This window comes from Filicampus tigris, chromosome 13 (genome assembly GCF_054856515.1).
Source record: "Filicampus tigris isolate MCC_2025a chromosome 13, RoL_Ftig_1.0, whole genome shotgun sequence".
Taxonomy (NCBI): Eukaryota; Metazoa; Chordata; class Actinopteri; order Syngnathiformes; family Syngnathidae; genus Filicampus; species Filicampus tigris.
The window spans coordinates 3,340,734-3,365,683 of record NC_141229.1 but is presented as its reverse complement, the minus strand read 5'-3'; the positions used below and the strand labels follow the sequence as shown (position 1 = coordinate 3,365,683).

The following is a 24,950-nucleotide window of genomic DNA, read 5'->3' as shown; positions in this document are numbered from 1 at the left end:
ATATTATCCTTTTTTTTTTTTCAAGCTTCATTTTTCATGTAATTTTTTTGGGACAAACACAAGCTATAAGTTATTCTGTATTACAATCACACATTTATCATACATAACTGTTTTGGCCTTATAGGCAAATCAACCATGAATTATGAACAAGTTTATGATATATGTTTTTATATATTTATGCACTGAATCGGGAAATCGGTTATCTACCTTCAACCAACCTAGACAAACATGCAACGTATTAACATTTTTTGAAAATGGACAACAAAGTACACAACGCACTGCCGTATTCTGAACAATCTAAAGTTTGTTTATATGCGACGTGGCAGCGCTTGACCAAACCTCCGAGCCCTTAAATTATAATGACCTGTTATCATGCGGCAAAAAGTTTGAGCAACCTATCAACTATTATTCCCAGAAATTTGGTTTCTTGAACTTCATTCATTAACATAGTTGTTGTTCCAAATGTAATACATTTTCTTTTGGTGACACTAAGGGCCAATTTATTCTTGTTAACTTAATGCCTTTCTGTCAGTCAAAAGTGGGCATTATTGAAAAGGTTTACTTTTACTACATTTATCCTTTTATCACACCATTTTAGCGTGTGAAGGTAATAATCCTCTCTACCACTTCCGAATGCTGCAGGGATGGTTTTTTTCTTTTTAGACTCAGTCAGCACTTTGCCTCTCTTTGCTCGCTCAACTTGACTGTTTGCTGACCGACTGAACCAAAAGGGGAAGGGAAATCCAAGAAATTATAATGCTCTTTTTTTATGGCGTCATTTACTTCTGGGCTCCACCTGCTCTTTTAGATCAAATTTACGCACTTCTTTAATGGCTGAATGTGCTGCCGGGTTCACTAGCCAGTCACAATTGTTATGAGCCGCCGTCATTTTCTGCTGTGAATTCCTAATGATGCCCGCCGGAAGAAAGGCGGACAGTTTCCTGTCGTCGTCTATAGTCGAAAATGAACCGCTGAGTTACTCATGCAGTCATCACAGCTGTATTTGCCGTTTTGTTTATGTTTGCTCAAGAGTGAATAATTCATCCCATCCACCTGCCGTGTGTCGTGAATAATAAAGCGCTTCGTCAGTGTCAAACACGGGAACCACCGGGGGGATTTCTGACAGCCAATGAAATCGAGTTTGTGCCAAAGTGAGGCTGAATTTAAGTAAACGTCAACAGCACCGATGTCAGTTTTTGCACACAAACAAATCGCCGAGTCGACAAGGAGCTTAGTTTCCCGAGCATGACACAAAGCTCCCTTTGATCCACAGCTTGTGAGTGTTTTGCTTTTTCATCTGTTTTTCTTGCCATGTCAAAAAAAAAAAAGAATGAAAAAATTAAAGCTGCAATGAACAGGCCCTCGCAGCCTCTTTTTCGGGGCTAATCGTCTTTGTTGACCAAGTATGTTTAAACACAAAAAAATTTGTAGCAGGTAGTTGGCAGCGTTCTATACTGTACAGGCTTATGTGTTTCTAGAAGCATATTTAAACAAAGTGAAGCAGCCTTTGTTTTATGTGCTCTCCAACTGTGAGAAAATCTTCCTGGACACCTGAGATCAACTCAAGATGTCGATAAATGTAACCTTCAGTGTTCATTTCAGTTTTTTTTCAAAACACAAAAATAGTTTATTTTTGTTTTTAAGCATGATTATCTTTTTCCTATGTAATGCACTATCATTTTTTTCTTGTGTATGAAGATGATACAAATTAACTTGCCTTGCCTTTCCAAAACAAATAATACACTACCGGTCTAAGAAAATAGGCATTTAATCGAATTCTGATGCTATTCTCCAGCCGCATAACAGTGTTGGCAAAAAAAAAAAAATCCTTGCAATTTAAACCAAAAATGTCCATCTTCTTGTTGAATTTTCAGAATGGGTCCTTGATGCTTTTCCGTGCATTCTGTTATACAGTACAATACAATTTTTTGGGAAACAAGAAGAAGCTGACGGTCTTCTACCTTGAGAAGGTTCAAAAGTGCATAAACAATCATTCCACGTTGTTTTCTGATTAGATCTCATCATCATCTGTAGTTAGCACCCCTGCTCCCCTCATCCACATCGCCTTAGGGACAAAGGCGTTCCCCGGGCAACCCTGGCCTGTCCCATGGCTTGAGATTTTAACTGACAGCCTATTAGCGGCCCATTGATTAGTTCATTCCGGATCTGGGAATGAGCACGCCAACCTAATTAGGGATGAGTTTCCCCCCTTGCCGAATGTCAATTAAGAATGAGGCGGACCAGGCAAATAAGGTCTTTCCCATCGCCTGAGAGGAGTTTTGCTCCAACACTGCTGTTATACAGTTAAACCTTCTTCTGCTGGAGTTGCTTCCAAACTTTGTGGGAGAAGTCCCGTTTTTGAAGAAGTCCACTGGGAAGAGCTCAAACAGCAAACTGATTCCAAGATGCCAAAACTTGCTTATATTTTGAATGTCCATATCTTCTTTTCATATCCCTGCCGTTTACTTACGTCTACAAAATATTAAGTTAAAAAAAAAAAAAAAAAAAGCTTTTCAAACATTGCACCTGCCTTTGTGTACTTATGGGGGGCACCCAGTTTTAGGTCTTCACTCTCGCAAATTTGTGAGAATGTGATGTGTGCATGCCAATTCCTACTGTTATTTTCTAAGAAAATCCTAGCGTTCGTAAATATTCAACCATGACAAACTCATTTCATTGTATGTGCAAAGGCTACATAATAAAAAAAGTTTGTGTTCAACACTTTTACTCTTCGCTACGCTTGCTTTCATGCCCTCTGCGCGTTTTTCATCCCTGGTTTACACAGGATCGAACGAGTACATTCGTCGCTCTCAGGAATCTGGCAGCCGACGCATTCGGTTCATGGCGCGCTGTTATAGCAGGCAACTCGCAACTGTAGCTTCAATATATGCTTGTGGATATTCTCATTCATCAAGGTTGTTTCTTTCTCAGGGCATTGAATCGATCGCAGCTGGGCTGTTTTGTTTGTTTTAGAAAACGTTCTGCCTCTCATCTGAGAAGGCTTCATGAGTTCATGCAACGAGGCTTGGTGTTTCCACACCAATTCGGGCTGGTCTGTCCTAACCAAGCCTTGTTGTCAATATAACGTCCGGTGTGCAGCTGACCCGAGTTAATGCTTCGATTCTTATTCCATGAATGCAATATTACTCAGAGCGTCTTTTTACTATTGCTGGCAATGTGTTTTGCTTTAGTTTGCCTTCAGCATAAAGTGGGTCGAGCATTTTCAGTGATGTGACAAAACCACCCACCTTCCGCTACAAAAATTGGCTGCCAATTTTGAGCAGGGAATATTTCCACTGCAATTGTTAAATCGGGATACCGTCGCTTTCTGTAGGAATAAAAAGCAGGATTACAGAGGATAACGTTCGATAATTGTCAACAAAAATTAGGATGTGCTGAAACCAAGTACCGTGCTCCCTGGTTCGTTTGTCGTCTTTCAAATTCACACCGTCTCAAACTAAATAAGAATGCCGCCATCTAGTGGTAAGCGTCACCAGGAACCTGGATCCTGTGACGGAGCAGGTTTTACTGGATCCGTAATATTGATTTATTTTATTTGATTTGATATATATGTATATTATTTATTTATTTATTATTTCAAATGTACAAATAAAGGCCTCTTCCCAAAAGACAACACAAGAAATATTTATGAAAATGAGCTATGCCGTTTAGCTATATCCAAGCGTGCAACCATGTAAACAAAGAATTATATATCCTCTTGGGTATTAGCTGCAGGCTACGTTGATTGGTAGATCGTCAGAGGTTCTGATCAACACGTCACCTGCCTCCACCCTGCATGTCTCCTGGGGAGGTGAACCAGAGGACATACATGTTCAAACAATTTCCATACCCGTGTTCAAATGAGGGGGAACCCCCCCCCCTGCTATTTTACCACTGCTCTAAACACGATCATACACTCAAGAACCTCGGAAGACTGTTGGTGCTAATCAGCACCGCTATTTTCCCATTTGTCATCTCGCCTCGCTCGCTCGCTTGATTCCAGGGAAACGGCGGTTCCTTTAAAGCTCACCTTGACAGCCGTAATGGCTTTGTGAATTCAATCATGAAAATGGTAACGGGCTTCTTTTTTTCTGCAAAAGATGTTTAATATGCAAACGACATTCTAATGAGGAGAGCGGCCGCTTTTCATGTGAACAACAGCACCACGCAGATGAGTTTTGTAGTTTAGAGTCACGTGCAGACAGTCGCTTGTATGAAACGGCTCAACAAAAGCAGACCAAAAACATTTTCGCTTGGCGACATGTTTGGTTGCTATGTCGATCATAATCAGACCCACAAAAATGTCTCAAGAAGCCAAGCTGAAAAGACCCGTGAAGTCTGCCATTTTGGTTTGGATTGCAACCAAATTTGAATCACGCCTATGAGACAGATAGGTGGGGCTTAATGGCAAGAATTTCGCATTTTTGTCATTGCGTGTGGCCGGTGCATTGACACCAAAACTCACAAAATAATAAAATATCAACTCCGCAAGGTCCGAGCTTGTCTGTGATTAAATTCTGAACCCTGATGCGCCCCATGTTGGCAGAATTAGATCGATGCCAAAAAAAAAAAAAAAAAAAAAAAAATCCACTCCTGATGCTCCAATTTTCCAAACTCAAACGGAGCTCCCAAATTTTGCTCACCCCAGACTGCCATGGGGACTCGAGGGCTCATTTATCGTTGCACCGCACACAGACACACACACACACAACTGAATCAAATATTAACATCAAACTTGAAAAATACATTTTCAAACACTAACATGCAACGTCGCTTTAACATTACTTTGCTGCATTTTAATATTTCATCCCTGTATTCAATTGTTAAAATCATATTTTTTTGCGAAATAATTCACTACTAAAAAGCCTTTCTTTGTCATGATCGCCTCAGTGTGTTTTGGATTGTGCAGTCTTTCCCTTCAATGATATTTAAGAATCTGGTTATGTTTTATTGACAGGAAGAACACTTACTCGCATAAGAAAAAAAATCCTGTTCGAGACACGAAGGCACAATGCCAATTAACAGCCATCTTGATGCTCCCTCTTGTTAGTTATCGCAAGATAACGTGAAAATCCTCCCTTGTAATGAAATAAGAAGACAGACATTCTTTTATTTTCAATAGCATAAAATAAAAATAGTGCATGACTACAGTCAATGAATGCCAAACAAAGAAATAAAAACATGGAAATTGCTGTTAAATGCTCTCTGTTGATAATATGCAATCAATGTCACAACTTTCAAGACAGATTAAGACCAAACTCAATATTATATTCCAAAAGTAACCCTTAAAGTTCATTCATCAACATTGAGTTATACAGCAACACGAGTGGCACCTCACTTTTATCTTTTCATTGAGTTTCATTTATAAAAACGTTTTCAAGTAAACCCCCCAAATTTTAGTTTTCACTAACCTTGAAAGTTCAACACTTTAACCTCTAAGTCATATTTTTAAATTATTTACTATCATATTTTAAGTGTAAAATAAAAAATTCAGTGAATTTATTAAGTCCAAAAAGCAACAGCTACCAGTACTCAGTCTTTGATGACTTGATGAATTGAAAACTGACATCCTATATTAGATTTTACGCCACCGCATACAATCTACTGAACTGTGTTGTTTTTCATTAAACCACAAAAACATGGCACGATTGTCAAGGAAGAAGCTGATGACCACGAAGAGGAAACGGGTGACAATAAGAGACCGTTGGCAATGATCCATCGCACCATTCACTGACTGAGCCCAAGTGTTTCAGCGACAGAGACTCCCCACACTTTGCTTTTGAGCTACAGGCACATTATGAAATTATTAACAATTAATGACATTATGTGAAGACTCTGATCAGGTCAATGATTTCTTACGATAATTAGGAAAAGGACAAACAATCTGATGTGACACTTTATTTCTCTCAATCCCTGCCAGTTTCTACATTTTCCGATGATCAATTCTACAACTTTGCTCCATAACGTCTCAACACTAGTGAGCTATTTTTAGAACAGGCCCGCGGGCTAAATGTTTGTGACCCCTGTTGTGTACACAGTTTTATGTGGACCGGCACAACACCAAGCGAGGCGGTGACACCAGCCAAGGAGGTGATGCCGGTTAGCTTTCACAAGAATTGGTGACGTTTCCTCACCTTGAGAGCATTCGAAATTGCAGGTTCCTCTGTACAATGCATTTCTATTTCGTGCGAAATCATGAACAGGCTTTTCAAACCTCTTCTTAGCTACTTAGACAAATCTCGCAGACATGTGTAGTGTATAGCACCGGAGATGCGCCATCCACACATATACACGCGCACACACAGTAGGGGCTGCTGCTGCCTCCAGATAAGTCTCCCGCCATAGACCAGTGTCTTTGTACATCAGTGGGAGCAGAGGATGAAAGCAATGGCGGCAAGTGAACTCATGTTGTTAATTTGTCTCAACACTAAAGACGCAGCAAGCGGCCGGGACAATTCAGAAAAAACAAAAAAAAAAACAAAAAAAAAAAAAAAACCACTCGCCCTTTTGTGAACTGACTCTCACCCGCCTGTAACCTTTTGCGCCACCCTCCTCCTCACGCCATCTTGCAGTCTTCCTTCCCTCTCCGCTGTCTTGTTAGCGAGCGTTTTGCTAAAAGGTTATACAAGTGGCTTTTTGCCACCAAGGTCTGTACTGACAGATTACTGAGGATTACATTGACACACAGGCACATAGAGACTGCTTGCTGGAAATGTTGTCGACTCAACCCCTTGGCTGGTGCTTTGCGTCGTGCAAGTTGCAAGGTTGCAGGCTTTTTGTTTGTTTGTTGCAGGATAAGAAGCAAAATCTAAAACTAGACGTACGATTTCTGGTGGAAACGGCTCGTGAAAGGCTGAAATACTCATTGGAAAAACTACTGAAACGTGAAATGATTTTGAATGATGTGGAGTGATATTGAATGATATGGAGGAATTCGATGAGTTGAACATTTAGAATTTGTTGTGGGAATGACGTGAATCTGTTTTTGTTGAACGTGTCATCGAGTGAATTTTTTTTTTTTTTTTTGGAGGGGGGGACTTTATTTGGGAAAATGTTGAATTTTTGGTATGAGAGTTTTTGGCATGCGCATTGAATGAGGTGAATCTTTGGAATGTCAAATGGGGACAATGTGAATCTGTTTGTTCAAAATGTCATTGAGAATAAATAGGGCAACTTTTGTGGGCATTGTAATCGTGAAGATGTTGAATTTGTGGTCACTGGGAATTTTTGGCAAGTTGAAAATTGTTCTCGAGGTGAATTTAATGAGCCGAATGATTGAAATTTCAAATGGGAACGATGTCAATCGAATATGCCTTTGGAATTAATGATAAACAACGTGGGGCATCTCGGTCTCCTTGGGAATGAATGGGGAATTTTTGATTGAAAAATGTTTACTTTGGGGGAAAAACGTGAATTGAATCTTCACACAACACAAAACGGTGAGCCAGAGGGCAACAGGTGATGATTGAACAAGAGAGAGGCTCACAAGCACACACATACTAAATATATACATACACACAAACACATACACGCACGGACGCACACACACACAAAAACGACCTCGCTAATGCAGATCAAGAGCTCCTTTAATTGGCTGCCTGATGCCTGCTTAATTCTATTCTTCCTATTAATCCTGTACACAATCCAAACAAGTACTCAGGGTAAGAGTAGTAAAAGAATGTACTGTGATACATCCAAGGAGAAGGGATACCCGTGTACAGTTAACTACAACCTTGGTTCCGGGACAATCCAAGGCCGCCACGTCCCAGCGGCTGTGCTAGCAATCACACTTGAGAGCGCTAATAAGCGACCTCCTTGACAGCAAAGTGCTGCTCAATTCAATATCGTGGCTGGTCCTATGACAAAAGTTCCACTCTATGACCATTTTCGACTTTTGAACTCAAATGAGCCATATTGCAGTGCATCCAGAAAGTATTCATACTCTTTCGCTTTTCTTTTTTTTTTTTTTTTTTAACCAAATATTAAGATACAGTATCATGTCAAAATAGTCCCTTCATCCCCCCCCTCAAAATTCTACACATAACTCCCAACAAGCATCTCAGTGGTTCCAGGCTTTGATTTATTCAATGAGGGAGCCCACCGTGCTCTTTGGGACCTTCAAAGCAGAAGACTTTTTTTTTTTTTTTTTTCTTTTTTCTGTGCTTCGGCTAGATCTTTGCCTCAAGACAATCCTGTCCCAAAGGTCTACAGACAATTCCTTTGGCTTCATGCTTGGTTTGCGCTCTGACATCCACCGCGGGACCTTTATACAGACAGGTGTGTGCCTTTCCAAATCACGTTCAATCAACTGAATTTACCACAGGTGGAATGCAATTAAGTTGTAGACACGTTGGCAATGATGATCCGTCGAAACAGGATTCGCCTGAGTTCAAATTAGAGCTTCACGCTCTCTTCAGTAACTAAATATTTTTTTTCATTTAATACATTTGCAAAAAAATTACATAAAAATGATGAGTCAGTCTGGAGTGATTGCATTTTTGGGACAAGGCTGAATCATAAAATGTGGAAAAAGAGAAGTACCGCGAATACTTTCTGGATTCACCGGATGTATTTTTTCCACCCCCAACTTAAGAGTTCCCATGTGTCTTATTAGCAAGTCTGTGACATGCTTTTGTCAAAATAGCACAAGTATTGCAGGATACTTTTCATCTTCTTTTTCTAGCCTTGCTACAATTGGATTGTTTTGAGGTGGTGGTCTTATCTCTTGCTAGTTATTTCTTTGGGAGGTAGTATCAGATCCATAACATGAAGTAAAGTTTTTAAAACTTGGCACTCACTCCCGCCGCCTCGTGATGAAAGCAATTGTCCCTGTGTGACATTTAGTTTAACGTCATACCAGACGCTGATGGCATCACATCTTTGTTTGGTTTCTCTTTAAGTCACAAATGTGATTTATTCGACTATTTGGGGGATCTAGCTATCAGCTTTACTATTTTTCCAGTGACCAAAGCTGCTAAGAAATATTTTACATTTTAATTAGAGGCTTTTTTTTTTTTTTTTTTTTTAAGAGGGCAACCTTTTGCGCGATCTGACCTCAGAAGCAGATTAGCAGTTGTGTGAAATGGAATGCGAGGATTCCTGGACAGGGTTGCGAAGCTTAACGCCCTACACACCGAGCTCACGTCCATTTGTGTTGAAAGCAATTGTCCCTATCTGTAAAGTTTATGAAATACAAAAGGTGTCTTAATGGTTTATTTTGGGTCTCTGTGTGTGAACGTAGAAGCTATAACCGTTCCACACTGCCCATCAAAGCGGACTTTTCCCCAGGTCGCTGGACTGACATTAAATGATGGGACGAATGGGTGGGAGTGCATTTCGACCTCACCGCCCTAATTACAAGCCTAGAGAAATGTTAACATTACCATAGCTGGTTTTATAACGTATTAACTCATCCACTGCCGGACATTTTCAGACCCTCTTTTACCGTAATGTTTGAAAAATTTTGAAAAGAAATATAAATTCCTGCGATTGATTGACTCGACTGTGGGGAAAAAAACAAATTCGGCACTGGCAGTGAATGAGTTAATCCTGACGAGAGGAAAAAAAAAGGGAAGAAATGTGACACAGAAGGTTATTGGGCATTAATGACGTCTAACACACAATAAGCCTTAATATCCATGTGAGGGAGGAATAAATGCAACCAAGTCACCTTGCTTCCAAACAAAAATGATAACCGCAATTATTGTTTTCTCTCTAGTTCTGGTAGTTATTAAATGTCATTTTCACTGCTCGCCGTGCTGCTGTGCTTCCTTAATCCACAGCTCTTCATGCATTCAAGAAGCCAATTTTGGTTTCCTCCAGGGAAACACAAACACAAAGACACGCCAGAGTCATTTTGGCAAACTAAACCGAAACCGACGCCAACCGTCACGTCGTCTGAGTTTGTAAGCACTCAACCTTGAGGTGTACCTGTGCAACCAGGATTTAGTGGGATTTTGTACAGAAATGATTGATCAAATTCAAGGTTTACAAACTTTCAGATGGAGAGCTGAAATGGGGTTGCTGCCCAGGACCCTGGCTTACTAAAATCATAAGAAATCAACTTTGCAATCAAAACATTTCTGTAAGTCTGGGAGGCTGTGACTCAGCTGGTAGAGCAGGTCGTCCACTGACTGAAGGGTGAGCGGTTTCAATCCCTGTTCTCGCTGTCCACTGTCAGAGTGCCCTTGGGCAAAACATTGACCCTATATTGCCTCCAGGGCGGCTATGGAAATGAGAAACCGTTCTCAATTGCCTTACAAGCTTTAAGAATGAAATCTCTCAACGAGTCTTTTCGCATGTCTCCGAAGGAATTTTAACTCACTATTCTTGGTTATTAAAGGTGCTTTCTCCAGACTGTCTTTAAACTTCCCTCACAGATGTCTACTAATATTTACAGGTATACTGGGACTCTTCAGAAAAGTCCGACAGTTGGTTCTTAGCCATTCTTGCTTTTGATTAGCTGTCTTTACCCTGATGGGAAAAACCCGTGACCTGAAACTACGACCAAGCTTTCAGACTCGGTGCAGCACATTTTGCTCCAGAATACTTTGATAGTCTTGAAAATTCTTTGCACCCAGCACAAGTTTAAGACGCCCTGTGTCGGATTTAGCAAAGCAGCCCCAGGATGACAAACCCACAATGTTCACAAGAACACTGTCCCAGAATCATTGTTGCTTGTCGATTTCAATATAGTCGAGTCTAATTCGTTTCAAGTTATTTTATGATGTAAAAATTTAAAAAAAAAAATGTCATGCAGCGAGTAGCACTTCAAATTCTTCCCTGTAAACGACATGAAAAAAAACATTACGTCACTGTCTCCAAGGAAAATAAAAAGCTCTGTTTTGAAAAGACCTACATGCTGTAATTATATTGCTGAGGTTTTTCGTACTATTTCCGATTCACATTAATGCATCACTTTATCAGAAAATACGCAAGCAATAATAGTATGGAAGATTTTAGTTTTTTTCATTGTGCCATCTTAAAGTAGTCACTTTGCCCACTTCCTCATGTGCCTTTCGTGTTCTGGGAAAGAGCTTTCTAATGCAGATTCACCTCTAAAACTGCAGGTATCATTTAACCTAGCACATTTAATGGTGCTCAGCATTGTTTCTGCAGGTCTCGGTCTTAATTTGTGCAGCATAGACCGTTAAAAAAAAAAAAAAAAAAAAGGTTTCAAGGCAAAGGAGCTGAAGTTGGCAGTTTGTGAGCTTTACACCGGTTCAGGAGATTGGACATAAGATGTTCAACGCTTCAGTAATGATGACAGGCATTTTCAAGTTACTTTTCCTGCAGATACTGATAGCCAATAGCCAATGACGGGATCTTTGATCTGGGCTTACATTGCAGTGGCACCTTTTGACTTTCTGTTGAGATCAGAGTCCAAACTGTCACCGTCATAAAAACCTAGCTGTGCGGCTAGTGTTTCAATTCACAATTTAACATTATTCACTGTCGTCCAAAGTTAGCCACTTACATTTTATTCAGTTCAAAACACCGTCCAAACTTGGTCATTAACTCTAAAATGTTAAAATATTTCACACAGATACGGCGAGCTAGGCTGGGCAATTGCATGCATATTCAGTAGCACATTTCATACACAAGGCAACTCAATGTGCTTCACACAACCAAAAGAACAACACCTGAACGCTTTTATGAACAGAACAGCTGAATACATTTGCAAAGCAAAGAACAACGTTAGCATGATAAGCTAACGTAGCAATCTTCATTTTTACTCAGAGTTCCTTTTAGTTAAACAACACAAACAATAGAACGGTTGTTTAAAAAAAAAAAAACGGCTACGTGTAGACAAGGCCTAAAAGTAGTAGCATTAGTTGTAGGGACTGGACATTGCAAAATATGCCAAGTAAGAGGCCACTTCTGCTCAAAAGGTCAATGGGAACCCAAAGACCCATTGTTAATCCTTTGATGTTATCTGAAAGGAAGTCGAGTGAGGAGTGCGAGCAACAGGCGTTTTTGGCTCCTACTCTTGAATTTTACAAGCTTTTCAGGTGTCCTGACATTTGAATTTCTCACACAAACCTTTTGAGCAGCACATTTGACATTTTGTGCTACAGCAGCCCAACACGACACCAAGACAAACCTGGCAATAAACTTCATATAGCCTGTAATATTTCACCACGCAGCACAGAGCCTATATTTATAATTTTATACGGCCATATTACCTTGCTTCAACAAGTTTAGCGCGTGTGTCTGTGTGTGTGTGTGTGTGTTAGGGCAGATCCATTCAAGATTAATGTTGCTGCTTTTGCTCCCCACGCACAAAATGCCTGGTGTTAGTTTTTCACCTTTTTGCTGCACGGGGGGCAAGAAAAAAAAACAAAAAAAAGAAAACACATTTTGCCACAACTGTCTTAGATTTGTCACTTAAGTGGGCCGCTATCACACACGCCGAGTCGCCCAGCAGGCTGTGAAATGACTTCCCAGGTGTGCCTGTGTGTGCGTGTAGTAGTGTGTGAGACTTTTGAGTGCTTTGTGTGTGCGCGAATATTAGTGAGCAGGACATGTGTGTGTGTGTGTCCCAAGCCACAGGGTGAGGCAAACACAGTATCACTGGAAGCGTCACCGGAGATGACAAGCTACGAACGATCAGGCAGCAAGAGCACACACACACACACACACACAGACACACACAACGGGAGAAAGAGGAGGCGTGGGCCTCCGCCGAGGCTCAAATATTTGTCAGCTGAGAAATCGATGAGTGAACGCCTCTGGTGTAGAATCTCAATAATACAGTGGAAGGAGAGTACAGTTTCATCCATAATCCATAATTTATTAAGGATCCAATGGGAACAATTACATAAAGTGAAAGTATGCTCAATCTTTGAAGAGCGACACTTCATAGACTGTAATGGTAGCTTTGTATATATGGCGTTACCCACATGCTATTTTTTTTTTCAGCATCTGTTTGGCGAACTCGGTTTGTGTAAGCAATTCATATTTGGGTTCTTTGCATGCTAGCATGCATGTCGTCAGACAGGACTTCACCTCCGTGAGTGTCGAAAAGACTCGAGCTCTGACTAATTTCATGTAGAGTATTTCTCATGTACAAATGCATTTGATTTCATTTGAATTCATATGATTGTCTTTTCATATTAATTGCATCCACTTTAAATACAACACAGCTTGTATTCTTTTGCTTCAAATTGCGATTTATGGCAACAACGTTGGTTAGCGCAGAAAAGCAAGAATTTTGGTCCAAAACAATTTGCTGAGTTGTTTTTACTTATATTTTTAAATTGGGGGTATATACAACGGATAATTACTTCTGTGAACTCTTATTTATTTCTTGAAAATGCGCCAAAGCCAATTTCCACTTTAACAAAACTTCAGATATTTTGATGAAGTGGCCAACATAAAATTTGTATCGACGTTTGTCTCCTGAAATTTTGAACTTTTTTTTAATTTTTTTTTTTTATTGTCTTATTTTACATTTTATTTTAGAATATAATTTATTTGATAGAATATTCTAATCTTTTGGTAATTTATTTTTCAAGATACACTAAACTGTATAAATATACATTTCAAATAAAGAATACAGTAAAGAATAACATTTCAATGAAATAAATTCAGTGGTTTGTTGAGGATTGCAGTTTTTTGTATTATGATATTCACATTTCAATATACTTTGATGTAAGATAAAATTTTGTTAAAAACGTTTAAAATAAAGCCATGGTTTTATTTATTTTATGATGAACCGAAATGAAACGATGAAAATTCATAATACATGAAAATAAAATATTCCAGGTTGACATGCGAAAATCTGTAGATGGGAAGCCATGCATAAAGAAACCTGCACAGATGAAAGCCTGACATTCTTAGTTGGACCTCCCAAGAATCGCCAGCAGCTGTGTGCACACTTCACGTTCCACTTTCATGACTCGGGAGGACGCACATACACGCGCGCGCACGCACACACACACAGCCAGCGCTGTCCCCGGCCCAAATTAGCATGCGCCGACTCCACCTCGGCTTTATTGCAAACTGGCCCTGTCCGCCGCGCTGAAAGAAAAAGACGCCCAGTAGCGAAGTGGGAATATAAATCTCAGCAAAATATTTTGGCACGCGGACGGGCTATCAGCGTTACGGCGGCCAGCCTGGCAGCGCGGCGTGCAAGTGCTTAAACGCTGGCTGTTATCTCGCAAAGGAGAGCCCAGTTAAAACACACAGTTCATTTTCTCCAGGAAAATACAGCCTTATCCTCCTGAGGAAGAGTCTTTTGTTTTGGATGCCGTTTTAACACCCCTTTACCACTGTATGTCGCTTTATAGTAGTTGAAATGGTAAGTACAGAAAAAGACCATACTGCCTTAATTCGGGCAAGTGACCCAACTTTGGAGTATTTGGAGGTACAAACCCGTTGCCCGGTCAATTTTTGACTTGTGTTGTGGAGTGCATTCCAAGTAGAATTCCAAACGATACCCTGGACAACTATTAATTCACGTCATAATAAAATCAAGAAACCTATTAAAATGTCAAATCTGTATAAATTATACCACAGTTGTAAGCACATATATTAAACATGAGCGCTAGCTATATGTCAGCAAACCAAAATGAACAAGGGTTAAAAAGCTTCAGCTTTGCCACGCCTATTTGGAGATTCATGTGAAACTAAACATAAACAAAACGACTTAAACGTAAGGTATGTTGAGGTAGCAATCTCCAAACTGCGAGCAAGATTTGAATGTAGCCTCTGCCCAAAGAAACACCCCCGGCTCATGAGCATGGTGGAACACCAATGCGGTTACATAGCTAGCGTGGCTTATTCCTGATGGAGTATTGCCAAACATGAAAGGTTACCGGTTTGTTGTATTTTTTTTGGAATGTCCAGTCAGTGAAAACAAGAACAGTGATCAACTTTTTCTGATGGGAATGGTCATGTCGCCACCAGTAGTTGCAGCCATATGCACACCTTCTTTCTCAGTATTTGATTGGCTAGTATTGTCTCGCCGTGACACGTTAAGAAATATTTTACATTTTAATTAGAGGCTTAAGGTGTGGCCAAAGAGGGATGATTTTTACCAAAGATCATTTGAATAGTAAGCTACTGTCTGGTCATACAGATAGACATGACAAAAAGTCCAGGTACCACTGTACTGGTGTATTTTTATTTTTACCTGGCTATGAAATATGATACAATATAGCTGACGGGCAATAGGTCGCAATAGGTGAAACAACCAACATCCCAATGTGCGTGCTTGTGTGTGTGTGCATGCATCTTTTACACAGGTCAAATTCTAGCCAGTTCCAAGATCAATTTCCAAGCTTATATAGATTTTTTTTTTTTTTTCAGCTGCACTGTGTGCGACACTGCAGGCCAAGAGTCATTTTTTTTCCCCATAGGAAATACTGGAAATTGAAATAATCTGTCGCCATCATAAAAACATCGCCAGCTGTACATGCATACACGTTCTAAGCAAAATGTTAATATTCTGAGCTGTCATAGGTGTAAATAAACAAGTGAAATTCTGCATACTGTCGCTAAATTATAGTCAAATTAAAACGACTTCTCATTCACTAACTAACGTGGCAAATCGTCATCGTATTTAGCATTCTTAACTGCCACACGAAACTCCTCCAGTGCGTGCATTTCCTGCTAAGAATTGAACGGTACGAAAAAAAAAAAAAAAAGAAGCTGGTTGTGGATGAGGACAACGGTAAGCCTCGCTGACTTTGGTTACTCCAATCGCCGTTCGTCTTCAAATATTCATACCGGCAGTAGCGGGACCACGGTACCGGCGGCGAGGAACGAGGGCAGCGGCGCAAAAGTGAAGCTCCCAGCTTTGCCGGCAAAATGTTATGTCCAGTCATGCGCAAACGACAACTGCGCGCTAACGAGAGAGTAGAAGTTGTGTGATTCAACCACCACCAACGACACGACGCTTGTCGCTTTATGACACTCTCGTCAGTGTGGACGGTAGGCGTATGCTATACGAGCGCTTGGAGAAATGTATACATGAAACACATAAGTGAAATGAAAACAAAAGATGAGCGAGGCTGAGTCGTTAAAGTCTAAAACTCTTTATGGACGTTAAGCATTTTTCTCATGAAGCGACATTAAGCCTTTTGGAGATGAAAATGCTTAACGGCGATTAAAATCCCAAATATTGGGCAATAGTTCTAGTATTTGTAGAGGTTGAAGTGGGCATAAGTAGAGACGTTTACATAAATTTTCATGGAGATTGATTGCAATTTTCGGACATTGACATGAAGCTTCTATGTAGTGGAAAAAACTACAACATCCAAAATGTTGGCGCAATCGTTCTGATATTTTCGTAAGTTGGATTGGTCATAAGTGGAAATATTTTAAGTGACGTTAAACCTTTTCTTTGGAGAAGAAAACACCCGATGTACGTAAAATCCAAACTATTGGTGGCCGTTCAGATATTTTCTGAGGTTGAAGTGGGCACCTGTATATCCATGTAAATTTGGGTGATGTTTTCTGACATGACATTTTTATTTTTTTTTTACATTAGGCTGACTATTATGACTGATAGACTGTCCCTCAATGATCGAATAATCGACTTTACCTTGACTTTCATCACATTATAGTAGACTGCAAAAATGTCTAGTCCTTCATGGAGACTGGACTAATCTTTCTCATTTCCATTTGATTGTTTGTATTTCCTACGAATATTGTTTAAAAAAATATTGACTTCAAGCATTACTTTACTAGGTTTGCAATATTGTTTCAATGTCTGTACAAAAAGGGGTTACTTGCCCGTCGTGAATGAACAAAACCCCTCTGTTACCCGCCGATTTTTTTCCCCCATTAAAATTCAACAAGAGGCAGTCTCCGTGAGAGGTTACATTATTGGCGGGCGGGAGGACACACACGCACTCACACACGCACACACACACGCACCGGCACACGTGCGCGCTCGCGCACGCACTCACGCACGCACGCACGCAGCTGGTGTGCCCGACTCCAGCAGACAGCAGAAAAAGAAGCGGGGCTGCTTCGAGCTGCGCGTCTTTTTTATTTATTCATTTATTGATTGATTGATTGGGGGGCGGTGGGTATTCATTCAAAGAACTTTACGCAGGCGAGACGCAGGATAGACAAGAGCGGAAGACGAACTAAATCGCGAGAAAGGAGCGGGAAAAGAAGCAGCATCAAGTCCCGGTGAAGCGGTGGAGCCGGGAGCCAAGGGGGGAGCTATGCCATCTCCCGCAGAGTGGAGCCCAGTCCTCCTGCGTCGCGATTCGGAGCTGCAGCATGGTGCCCCTCTCCGGACCCTGGACCCACCGCCTCGCCCCCGGGAGACCCCCGCGCCTCTCCCTCCTCCCCCTCCTGCTGCTGCTGCTCGGCGCCCTCTCGTCGCCGGAGCCGTGCCTGCTGCCGCCGCCGTCGTGCCACATCCTCGCCCGGATTGGACACACGGTGCGCCTCGGCGCGCTGCTGCCCGCCCGCCAGCCGGCCCGGATACAGAACGCGCTCAACCGCGCCCTAGCTAGCCTCCGGCACCAGAGCGCCGCCGCCGCCGCCGCAGCGGCAGCCGCCACCACCTCGGACTCGTCCACCACCTCCAGCACGCCGGGCAGCGGCAACCCGGCTCGGAGCCTCCCGCTGCTGCCCTACAACCTGAGCCTGGAGGTGGTGGCTCGCTCCCCGGCCGGATGGGACCCGGCGTCGCTGTCCCGGTGCGCCTGCCAGGAGCTGGTGGTGCGCGGGGTGAGCGCCGTGCTCGCCTTTCCGCGCTCCAGCGAGGAGCTCGTCCAGGTGGAGTTCCTCTCCTCTTTCCTGGAGACCCCCTTCATCTCCATCCTGGAGGACACCGAGCCACTTGTCACTAAGGTGCGCTCGTGCGTGTGCGCGCGTCCTTCTCGAAAACGTTCGGTTTGCATGCTGCTTGTTGCTGCACCTTGCTCTGCTCCAAACTGTTTTTGTTGTTGCTGCTTAAAGGCTGGCTAGCTTAGAAAGTGCATTCAATGTCAGGGAAATCAATGCACTGGAGTCTTATCGGATATTGCAACACGAATAAGCACATTGAGTACGTTCACATCGATAGTGTTGTTTTTAAAGCGGTGGTGATTCACGTCCAATCATCGGCTGTTGCACGGGAAATGAGCCACTTTGAAATGTTTATCAACTGCGAGTAATACACAGTAAAACTGGCAGAGTATTTTTGACAGAGTTACATTTTGTCCTCTAATTGAGTTGTGTTGAAACAATTTGGAGTGCAATTGCCTCCCCCGGCCACTAGAGCGGGAGTAAATCTTCAGAATGAATCAAAATCTCTTCACTCAGTGTAAAATGTGGGTGTGTAACTTACGTTCTCATCAAATGGAAGTTGGTTTTAATCGTTTGGAGTACAATTAATCTCAACTTTGAGTAAAATGTTACTCTCTTTTAAGTGTAAATTTAACTCTCTTTAAACTGAGCCCGATTATAGTCTTTTGTAGAGTATAATTTTCCTTGATTATAGTCACGTTTACTGTGTAGGTCTCTTTATTCATTCATCTATGCCAGCGATGTATGCTGACAAGCAGAGCAATGCCATACTCTTCCACTAGATGGCAGAAGGCGCGATGAATGTCGCCACTCATAAAACGGAATACTAGCTTTGAGTTCAACTAAATGAACACAAATGACATTTGTGAGCAAATTAAGGCGAGCGCGTCAAACATTTTGTGACGTTTTTGTTCCTGCGGTGAGATTTTTGTACAGCATACCTGTGCCCCGGCACTACCGTTTTAAAAGTTATGACATCAACCTCGGTGTCCTTTCAGCGCTAGCTGAACCTGCAGGCCACTATGCATGCATGTTTAATACCTTCACTTCGCACTGAACTCTCAAGCCCCTCCAGCAGAAGCCTCTTTATTTACGGTATTCTTATTATTCCTTCAAGCTGTCTCTGCAGAGTCTTGACTACGTGTGCGTGCGCGCGCGCGCGAGCGTGTGAGCGAGATGAGGTGTTTAGTTTCCTCTCCGAGTGAATTACACCAACGGTTGAGTTTGCAGATAGATTGACGCTGCCGAGTCGTGCGGCGCCTGCTTCCTGTCGCGGTGTGTGTTCCAATATTTATGTGTTTGGGTTGCGTGGTGCTCGGCTGTGTGTGTGTGTGTGTGTGTGCGCGCGTGTGTGTCCTACTCCACATGCCCACAATTTATGTATAGGATCCACTATAAATCGTTGTTACCCGTGATATCAGCAAATCTCGCGAGACTTCAGCTCAGTGAGCACCTAAAGGATTAACTGGTAGCTTTAGCCTATAAAGTACTATTGAGATGCTAACCATAGAACAGGAAACGGAACCGACGCTCATCCGCGACGTGACTATATATGCACAGACGCACTCGTGCGCGTGCACACGCCCCAAAGAAGAGGCAACTCAAGATGACAGCGAGAGGAATGAGAATGTCTAAAGATGAACTTTAGTCGTATCCGATTTCAATAACAAGTCACCCCAACGCGACGATGAGGTCACTCGGCGAGTGCGGAAACGAGTGAGCGAGCGAGCGAGAGAGAGAGAGGTGGGAGGTGTGAGATGAGGAAAGAGATGGCAAAGGGTGAGCCAGGACACAGCTGAGAGCTTCCTCCAGCTGCAAGGAGGACTTTGAGCTCTGCAGGATTCTGGCACACAGCCACAGGGCAAAAGAAACAACCATCACTCTTTTCACTTTCTGTATGCATCAGCCTTTTTTTTTCTTTTTTTTTTTTAAGCTTTGCTTTTTAAAAAAATTTGTTTTTTTTTTTTACCTTTCTGTGTTTGTTTTTGGTCCCAAAGTGTAGCACAGCAGGTCTGCGTGTCCGCGGACGCAACTTGGTGTTTTTCTTAGAGAGCTTTAGGGTTTTTTTGGTTGTTTTTTTTTCCACCCTCACATGGAGATTTGTCAAATTGACAACAAAACACATCCGGTGCTTATTTACATGGTAATTCCTACATATGATTGCACTTGAACCAAGCAACTTGGTGCGCCTATTCAAAATCAATCCTAATGGAAAAGTCCTAACTCTGAGAACTCTGGGCAAAATTGTTCTTTTTTCAAAATTGGTCTTGTTCTCTTCTTCAGGGCGCTGACATTTTTCGCTATACCGTCGTCTGCTGTCTACTGAATTTGATGTCAAAGTGGCCTCAGGTTCTATGTCACTTGCAGGGCTGGGAAAATACACTTTTGCCCCAATGCAATACGGATCCCGATACTTGGCTTGCGCATCCAATACGTATTGCGATACTTTAATATTATAAAAATATAGATTTAAAAAAACTGAAGCACGCGTTTCCAAATTTTTAACTTAAGTGTCATTTGACATTTATTCAAGTGTCACGATTGAAAAGTCAATCACGGCTGACCTGTTTTCTGAATCTGAACCGTGATTGCTCATTGTGAGCAGTCGCGATGTCATTTTCAGTCGACGGAAGACAAAATGGCCGACTCCGGAGATGGCTAAAAACGAGTACCTTTTGCTGCTTAATTTATATTCCACAAACGCAAAATGAATCAGAATGCCGTGTTTCAACTAGTGGGCCTGCTGGGAACATATTCTTGAAAAAAATATGTTTAGGTTAACTTCCGCTTTAAATATTGACTGAAGCTCCATAATTAAAAAGAAATAATAATAATAATTAAAAAAGCAGGACGAACGCGTTCTGACACTACCGTTTGCTTGTCGGCTACAGCTGAAAATCAACACGGCTCTTGCTTCAGCGTTAAACCGATAGGCCCCGTCATTCCTGGTGTCTTGCCATGGACTCCCCCCCCCCCCCCCTCCACACCTGACAGCAGTCGTCCCATGTGCGTGAACACGCTTCACAATTCCACGTTTAAACAGCAAAAGCCTCCAGAGTGAGCGCTGTGGGCATCTTCCCCTAAAAAAAAAAAAAAACATGCACTCCGCTCTCACACCCACGCACACAAAGAAAAAAAAAAAAAAAAAAAAAAAAAATCAAATCTCCAGAATTTCCATAACTCCTGGGAGATCCTCTCCACATCCAAAAAAGAAAGAAAACAACAACCGTCTCTTCGTATTTGGACCGGTCTGTGACGGAGCAGATTTTTGGCAGACGAGATTGTTTTGTTTCCCGCTCCAAACTCCCTCCGCAGCAAGAATCCTCGAGATTGTAAATGGAATTACATTTGCGTCCTCCGTGTATGTATTCAATCACGTTGCAGCAACAATGGGCAGCCTCTGTTGAGCAAACCCACTGAGTGCTGCACTCTGTGTGCCATTAGTCCCCGTTCGCGCTGCCCTATGGCTAAAAGTGCAGGTTGACACGTCGTGCCCGTTCAACGCACATCCAGAACCCGTTTGATTTTGATGAATATGAGCTCCGAGGTACTTAAGGCACCGGCACCCAGTTTTTTTGCCGCATCTTTCTAAAAGATGCCACAAGGTGGCGCCAAAGTCAGTCTCTATTAGGAAAGTAGCCGTTGGTGTCAAGGAACTAGGTCGAAGTGATGAATCTCTAACTGCGAGGCAAGTTTTGTACTTGTATGTTCAGGTCAGAGCTGCAGTTAGCCTGGGTTGTTAGAGGAGATACTTTGGTCTTCACTGCGTATGTGTACTAACTGCGTTATTTTGAATATCACTTCGAATTTGCCTATGGTCACTCAAATCTTAACTGGGACCCTGTGGAGAATGCACCATCACCTCAAGTTTTAAACCTTGACTTTGGAGCAACCCGAAATCTGTTACGAAACTAACTGGCGCCCAATCTAACAATGCTACAATCATCTTCCGTTTGACTCATTGAGAAGCCTCGCTGCCGCATTCCGGAATTTATAATTGACGCAGAAGAAATGCGATTTACGGCAACCTAGTCTGGAGAAAATAAGAGCATCGATTCATTTTTGGAAGTCCGGTTCGGTGATTATCGGTTTTGTGGCGGCCGCGACTTCATGGACTGATTTTCTGCACGTGTGATATCTGCGAAGATGCCAAGGCTGGATTTAATGATGGTGGAATTTTGCATGTTGAAGAGTCCCCCATCAGATTTGGAGTTATTTATGTTGTTTTGTTCCAGCATCACTCTTTTTTTCGAGCCGTTATCGGGAATCCGACACGCAAACTTCTCATTAACGTCAAACCGGGACAAAGACGGAAAAGGACAGAGAGGCGGCAAAGCAAAACATGCTTGTCTGTTGTCAGTCTGTGGGACGACGCATTCGGGCCCGCGAGCGCTTTATCCCTCCCTTTCTACTTAAGCTAATTAGAAGCGGTGTGTGACCCCTAACTGTAAATCTCCGCTGTCTATCTTTTGACACAGAGGACGCGCGAGTGTTAAAAAGTGAGGAGGGGGGAAGGTGGGAAAAAACAGAATCCGGCCTTGGAAAATTCCCACTTGAGCACCGTGATGATATTTGACGTTAAAGCTAATGTAACCTCTATTGACCCCCCCCAGTGAATGAAATCGCGTTTAGAATCGACCTTCCCGGCTGACGCGCAAACTGTGTACGTGTCGCTTTAAATGGGGGGAAAAAAAAAAAAAAGAATACCTTTGCAATCTCGCTGCTTTCAAGTGCGGCTTCGCCGAACACCTTTTGACTTGCCGATATTATCGCTTAAAATCATTTCTGCGGCTGCGAGAACGCGTCGCAAAGGAGGCAGGCAGGGAGGGAGGGAGGGAGGGACGGCCGGAAAGGCTTCTTCCTGATTTGCTAAATGTGATTAAGAGACGAGGCCGCTGTGGCGAGAATTCATTATTTTACCACCGAGGATGTGTTCTTTACCGTCTCCTTACGCCCACGCCCGCACTTAATACTATTGAAAGTGCACCCTTGGAATTCTTCACAAGGCTTCATTTCACAGTCTTAATTCGCGATACCGCGCGTTATTTGCCTTTGTGGCTCGTTTGCTGCGACTGTTGTTGATGCGCTACATGGCAAATATCCTTTCAGTGAAGATGTCTTATTAATAATTCAGGCTGCGGTTTTACGATATGAGCTAGGGGTGGGCAACTGACGGCCCGTGGGACTTGCGCACCCTTTTGCGAGCGTTGAATCAGGTAGTAACATAGTTCGCCAATAGATGCCAGCCATCGCTCAAGAACGTCGCTAGTCCCATGACTGTACTTCTCCACCAGAGAAGAACGCAGCGAAAAATGACATCACAGACACTCAGGGCTAAGATAACGACCAATCACGGTTCGCCTGTTTCCTGAAGCCGAGCTATGATTGGTCGTTATCTGAGCCCTGAGGGTGTGTGGTGTCATTTTCGGTTGACAGAAGTAACAAAATGGCTGCCGCCAGAGATGGCTAAAAACGGGTGAATTTTGTTGCTTAAAGTGGAAGTCGAACCAAACATTTTTTTTTAAGAATATGTCCTATGCAAGCCCACAAGTTGAAACAAGGCATACTGAGAAATATTGCATTTGTGGAACAAGAGTTAATCCACCCCTTTTTTAGCCATCTCAGAGGGCGGCCATTTTGTCACTTCTGTCTACAGAAAATGACATCACAACTGCTCAGGTAATGACCATTCACGGCTGACCTTTTTTCTGAAGCTGAGCCGCGACTGGTCGTTACCTGATCCCTGAGCAGTTGTGATGTCATTTTCTGTAGACAGAGGTGACAAAATGGCCGCCCCTTGAGATGGCTAAAAAAAAGGGATGGATTTTGCTGCTTAACTCGTATTCCACAAACGCAATATTAATCCGAATCTCGTGTTTCAACTAGTGGGCCTGCATAGAACATATTCTTAAAAAAATATATTTGGGTTGACTTCCGCTTTAAGGTGATAAATTTAGCATGGTCCTGGATACAATAAAAAAAAAAAAGAAAAAAAAAAGAAACGACTCCTCACCTCTGATTTAACCCGACACCTTTCACACAGCTGTAATTTATTTCAATGTAATAATCAGGATTTTTATCATTAATCTGGGAACTACTCCCCCCCCACCCCCACCCCTTGCGCGTGTCCCTCCATTCAGTCATTCTTTTATTTTTATTATAGGCTTTTTAATGACATCCCTTCACTAGTAAAATGAAAATTATTGCAGGAAAAAAAAAAAAAAAATCCCTTGAATGAAATGACATTTTAATCCGTAGACCCCCGCAGAAAAAAAAAAGCCTCATTGTGGCTGTGAGGTAGGAGGCGCACACGCATGTGCGCGCTCGCACACTGTTGCATATCTACATGTAACACACACAGTGCTGTGCAGTGCTATGAGTTACTAAGCCTAATGAGGCTTGCATGCTGCCTTTCACATTTTCTTTCAGATGATGAGGGGGATTTGCTGCACAGCCCAGTAAGCGCCCAAGAGTTGGAAGGAGGGGTGGGGGATGGGGTTGGGGGGTCAACCCCCAAAACTCAGGCCCGAGCCAAGTGACAGTTTGCGCCGAGCTCGCCACTTAAATGCAAATAGCTCAGTGTGGCGATGTTGTTCACCCCCCCCCACCTTGTCTTCTTCTTTATTAGCGGCGTGGTGACAGTTCGGCGGCGTCTCGACGGCGTTAATGGCACCGCGCAGGGATGGCAGACAGCGTATTGTGGGCCTGTCTGAACCCCTTAGTTCAATTTTTGGTGTTTATTTATGCTTTTTTTTCTTTTTTTTTTCTTCTTTTGCATTGTGTGCGCCCCTCTGGTCCGTGGAGCATGTCTGAAGTCATTTCACACCAGCGTGATATTTCTGTACCCTCCCGTAGTGTATTCCGAAGAAGGCATTGTAAAGCAAAAATAAACATTCAATTTTATTGTTTAGCTCTGGAGTGGGCATAATCCTGTGCTCAAGAGCCGTATTTATAATAAAAGTATTTTTAAAAAAAAAACAAAAGTGCCAGGTGGGCCATCCACATCTGCTGAACTGTCTGCCAACCCAGACAACCAAGAAGTCATCACTACTCTCAGTGACTCACTTTGCCGCAGTCATATTAGTTGTTTTTCGCACAACACAGAATCTATGCCTGTGAGAATTGTCATACAAACTCTACATGTGTTGCTCCACCATTTGTGTTTGCTTAATTGCTTAGTACACTACTTGCAAATC

General features: G+C 42.4%; 1 protein-coding gene across 2 annotated transcripts in view; it reads left to right on the top strand.

The window, feature by feature from the left end:
* The window catches only part of grin3ba (glutamate receptor, ionotropic, N-methyl-D-aspartate 3Ba), a 123,816-nt gene that overhangs the window by 15,939 nt on the left and 82,927 nt on the right, over positions 1–24,950 (top strand). The window contains exon 3 of one of the 2 annotated variants that reach the window (XM_086049372.1): positions 17,054–17,817. The exons of the other annotated variant lie outside the window; for it this stretch is intronic. Coding sequence (XP_085905498.1) covers positions 17,239–17,817 — 579 coding nt within the window. The 5' untranslated portion in view covers positions 17,054–17,238. The remainder of the gene's footprint in view (positions 1–17,053; positions 17,818–24,950) is intronic. 2 annotated transcript variants of the gene reach the window in all.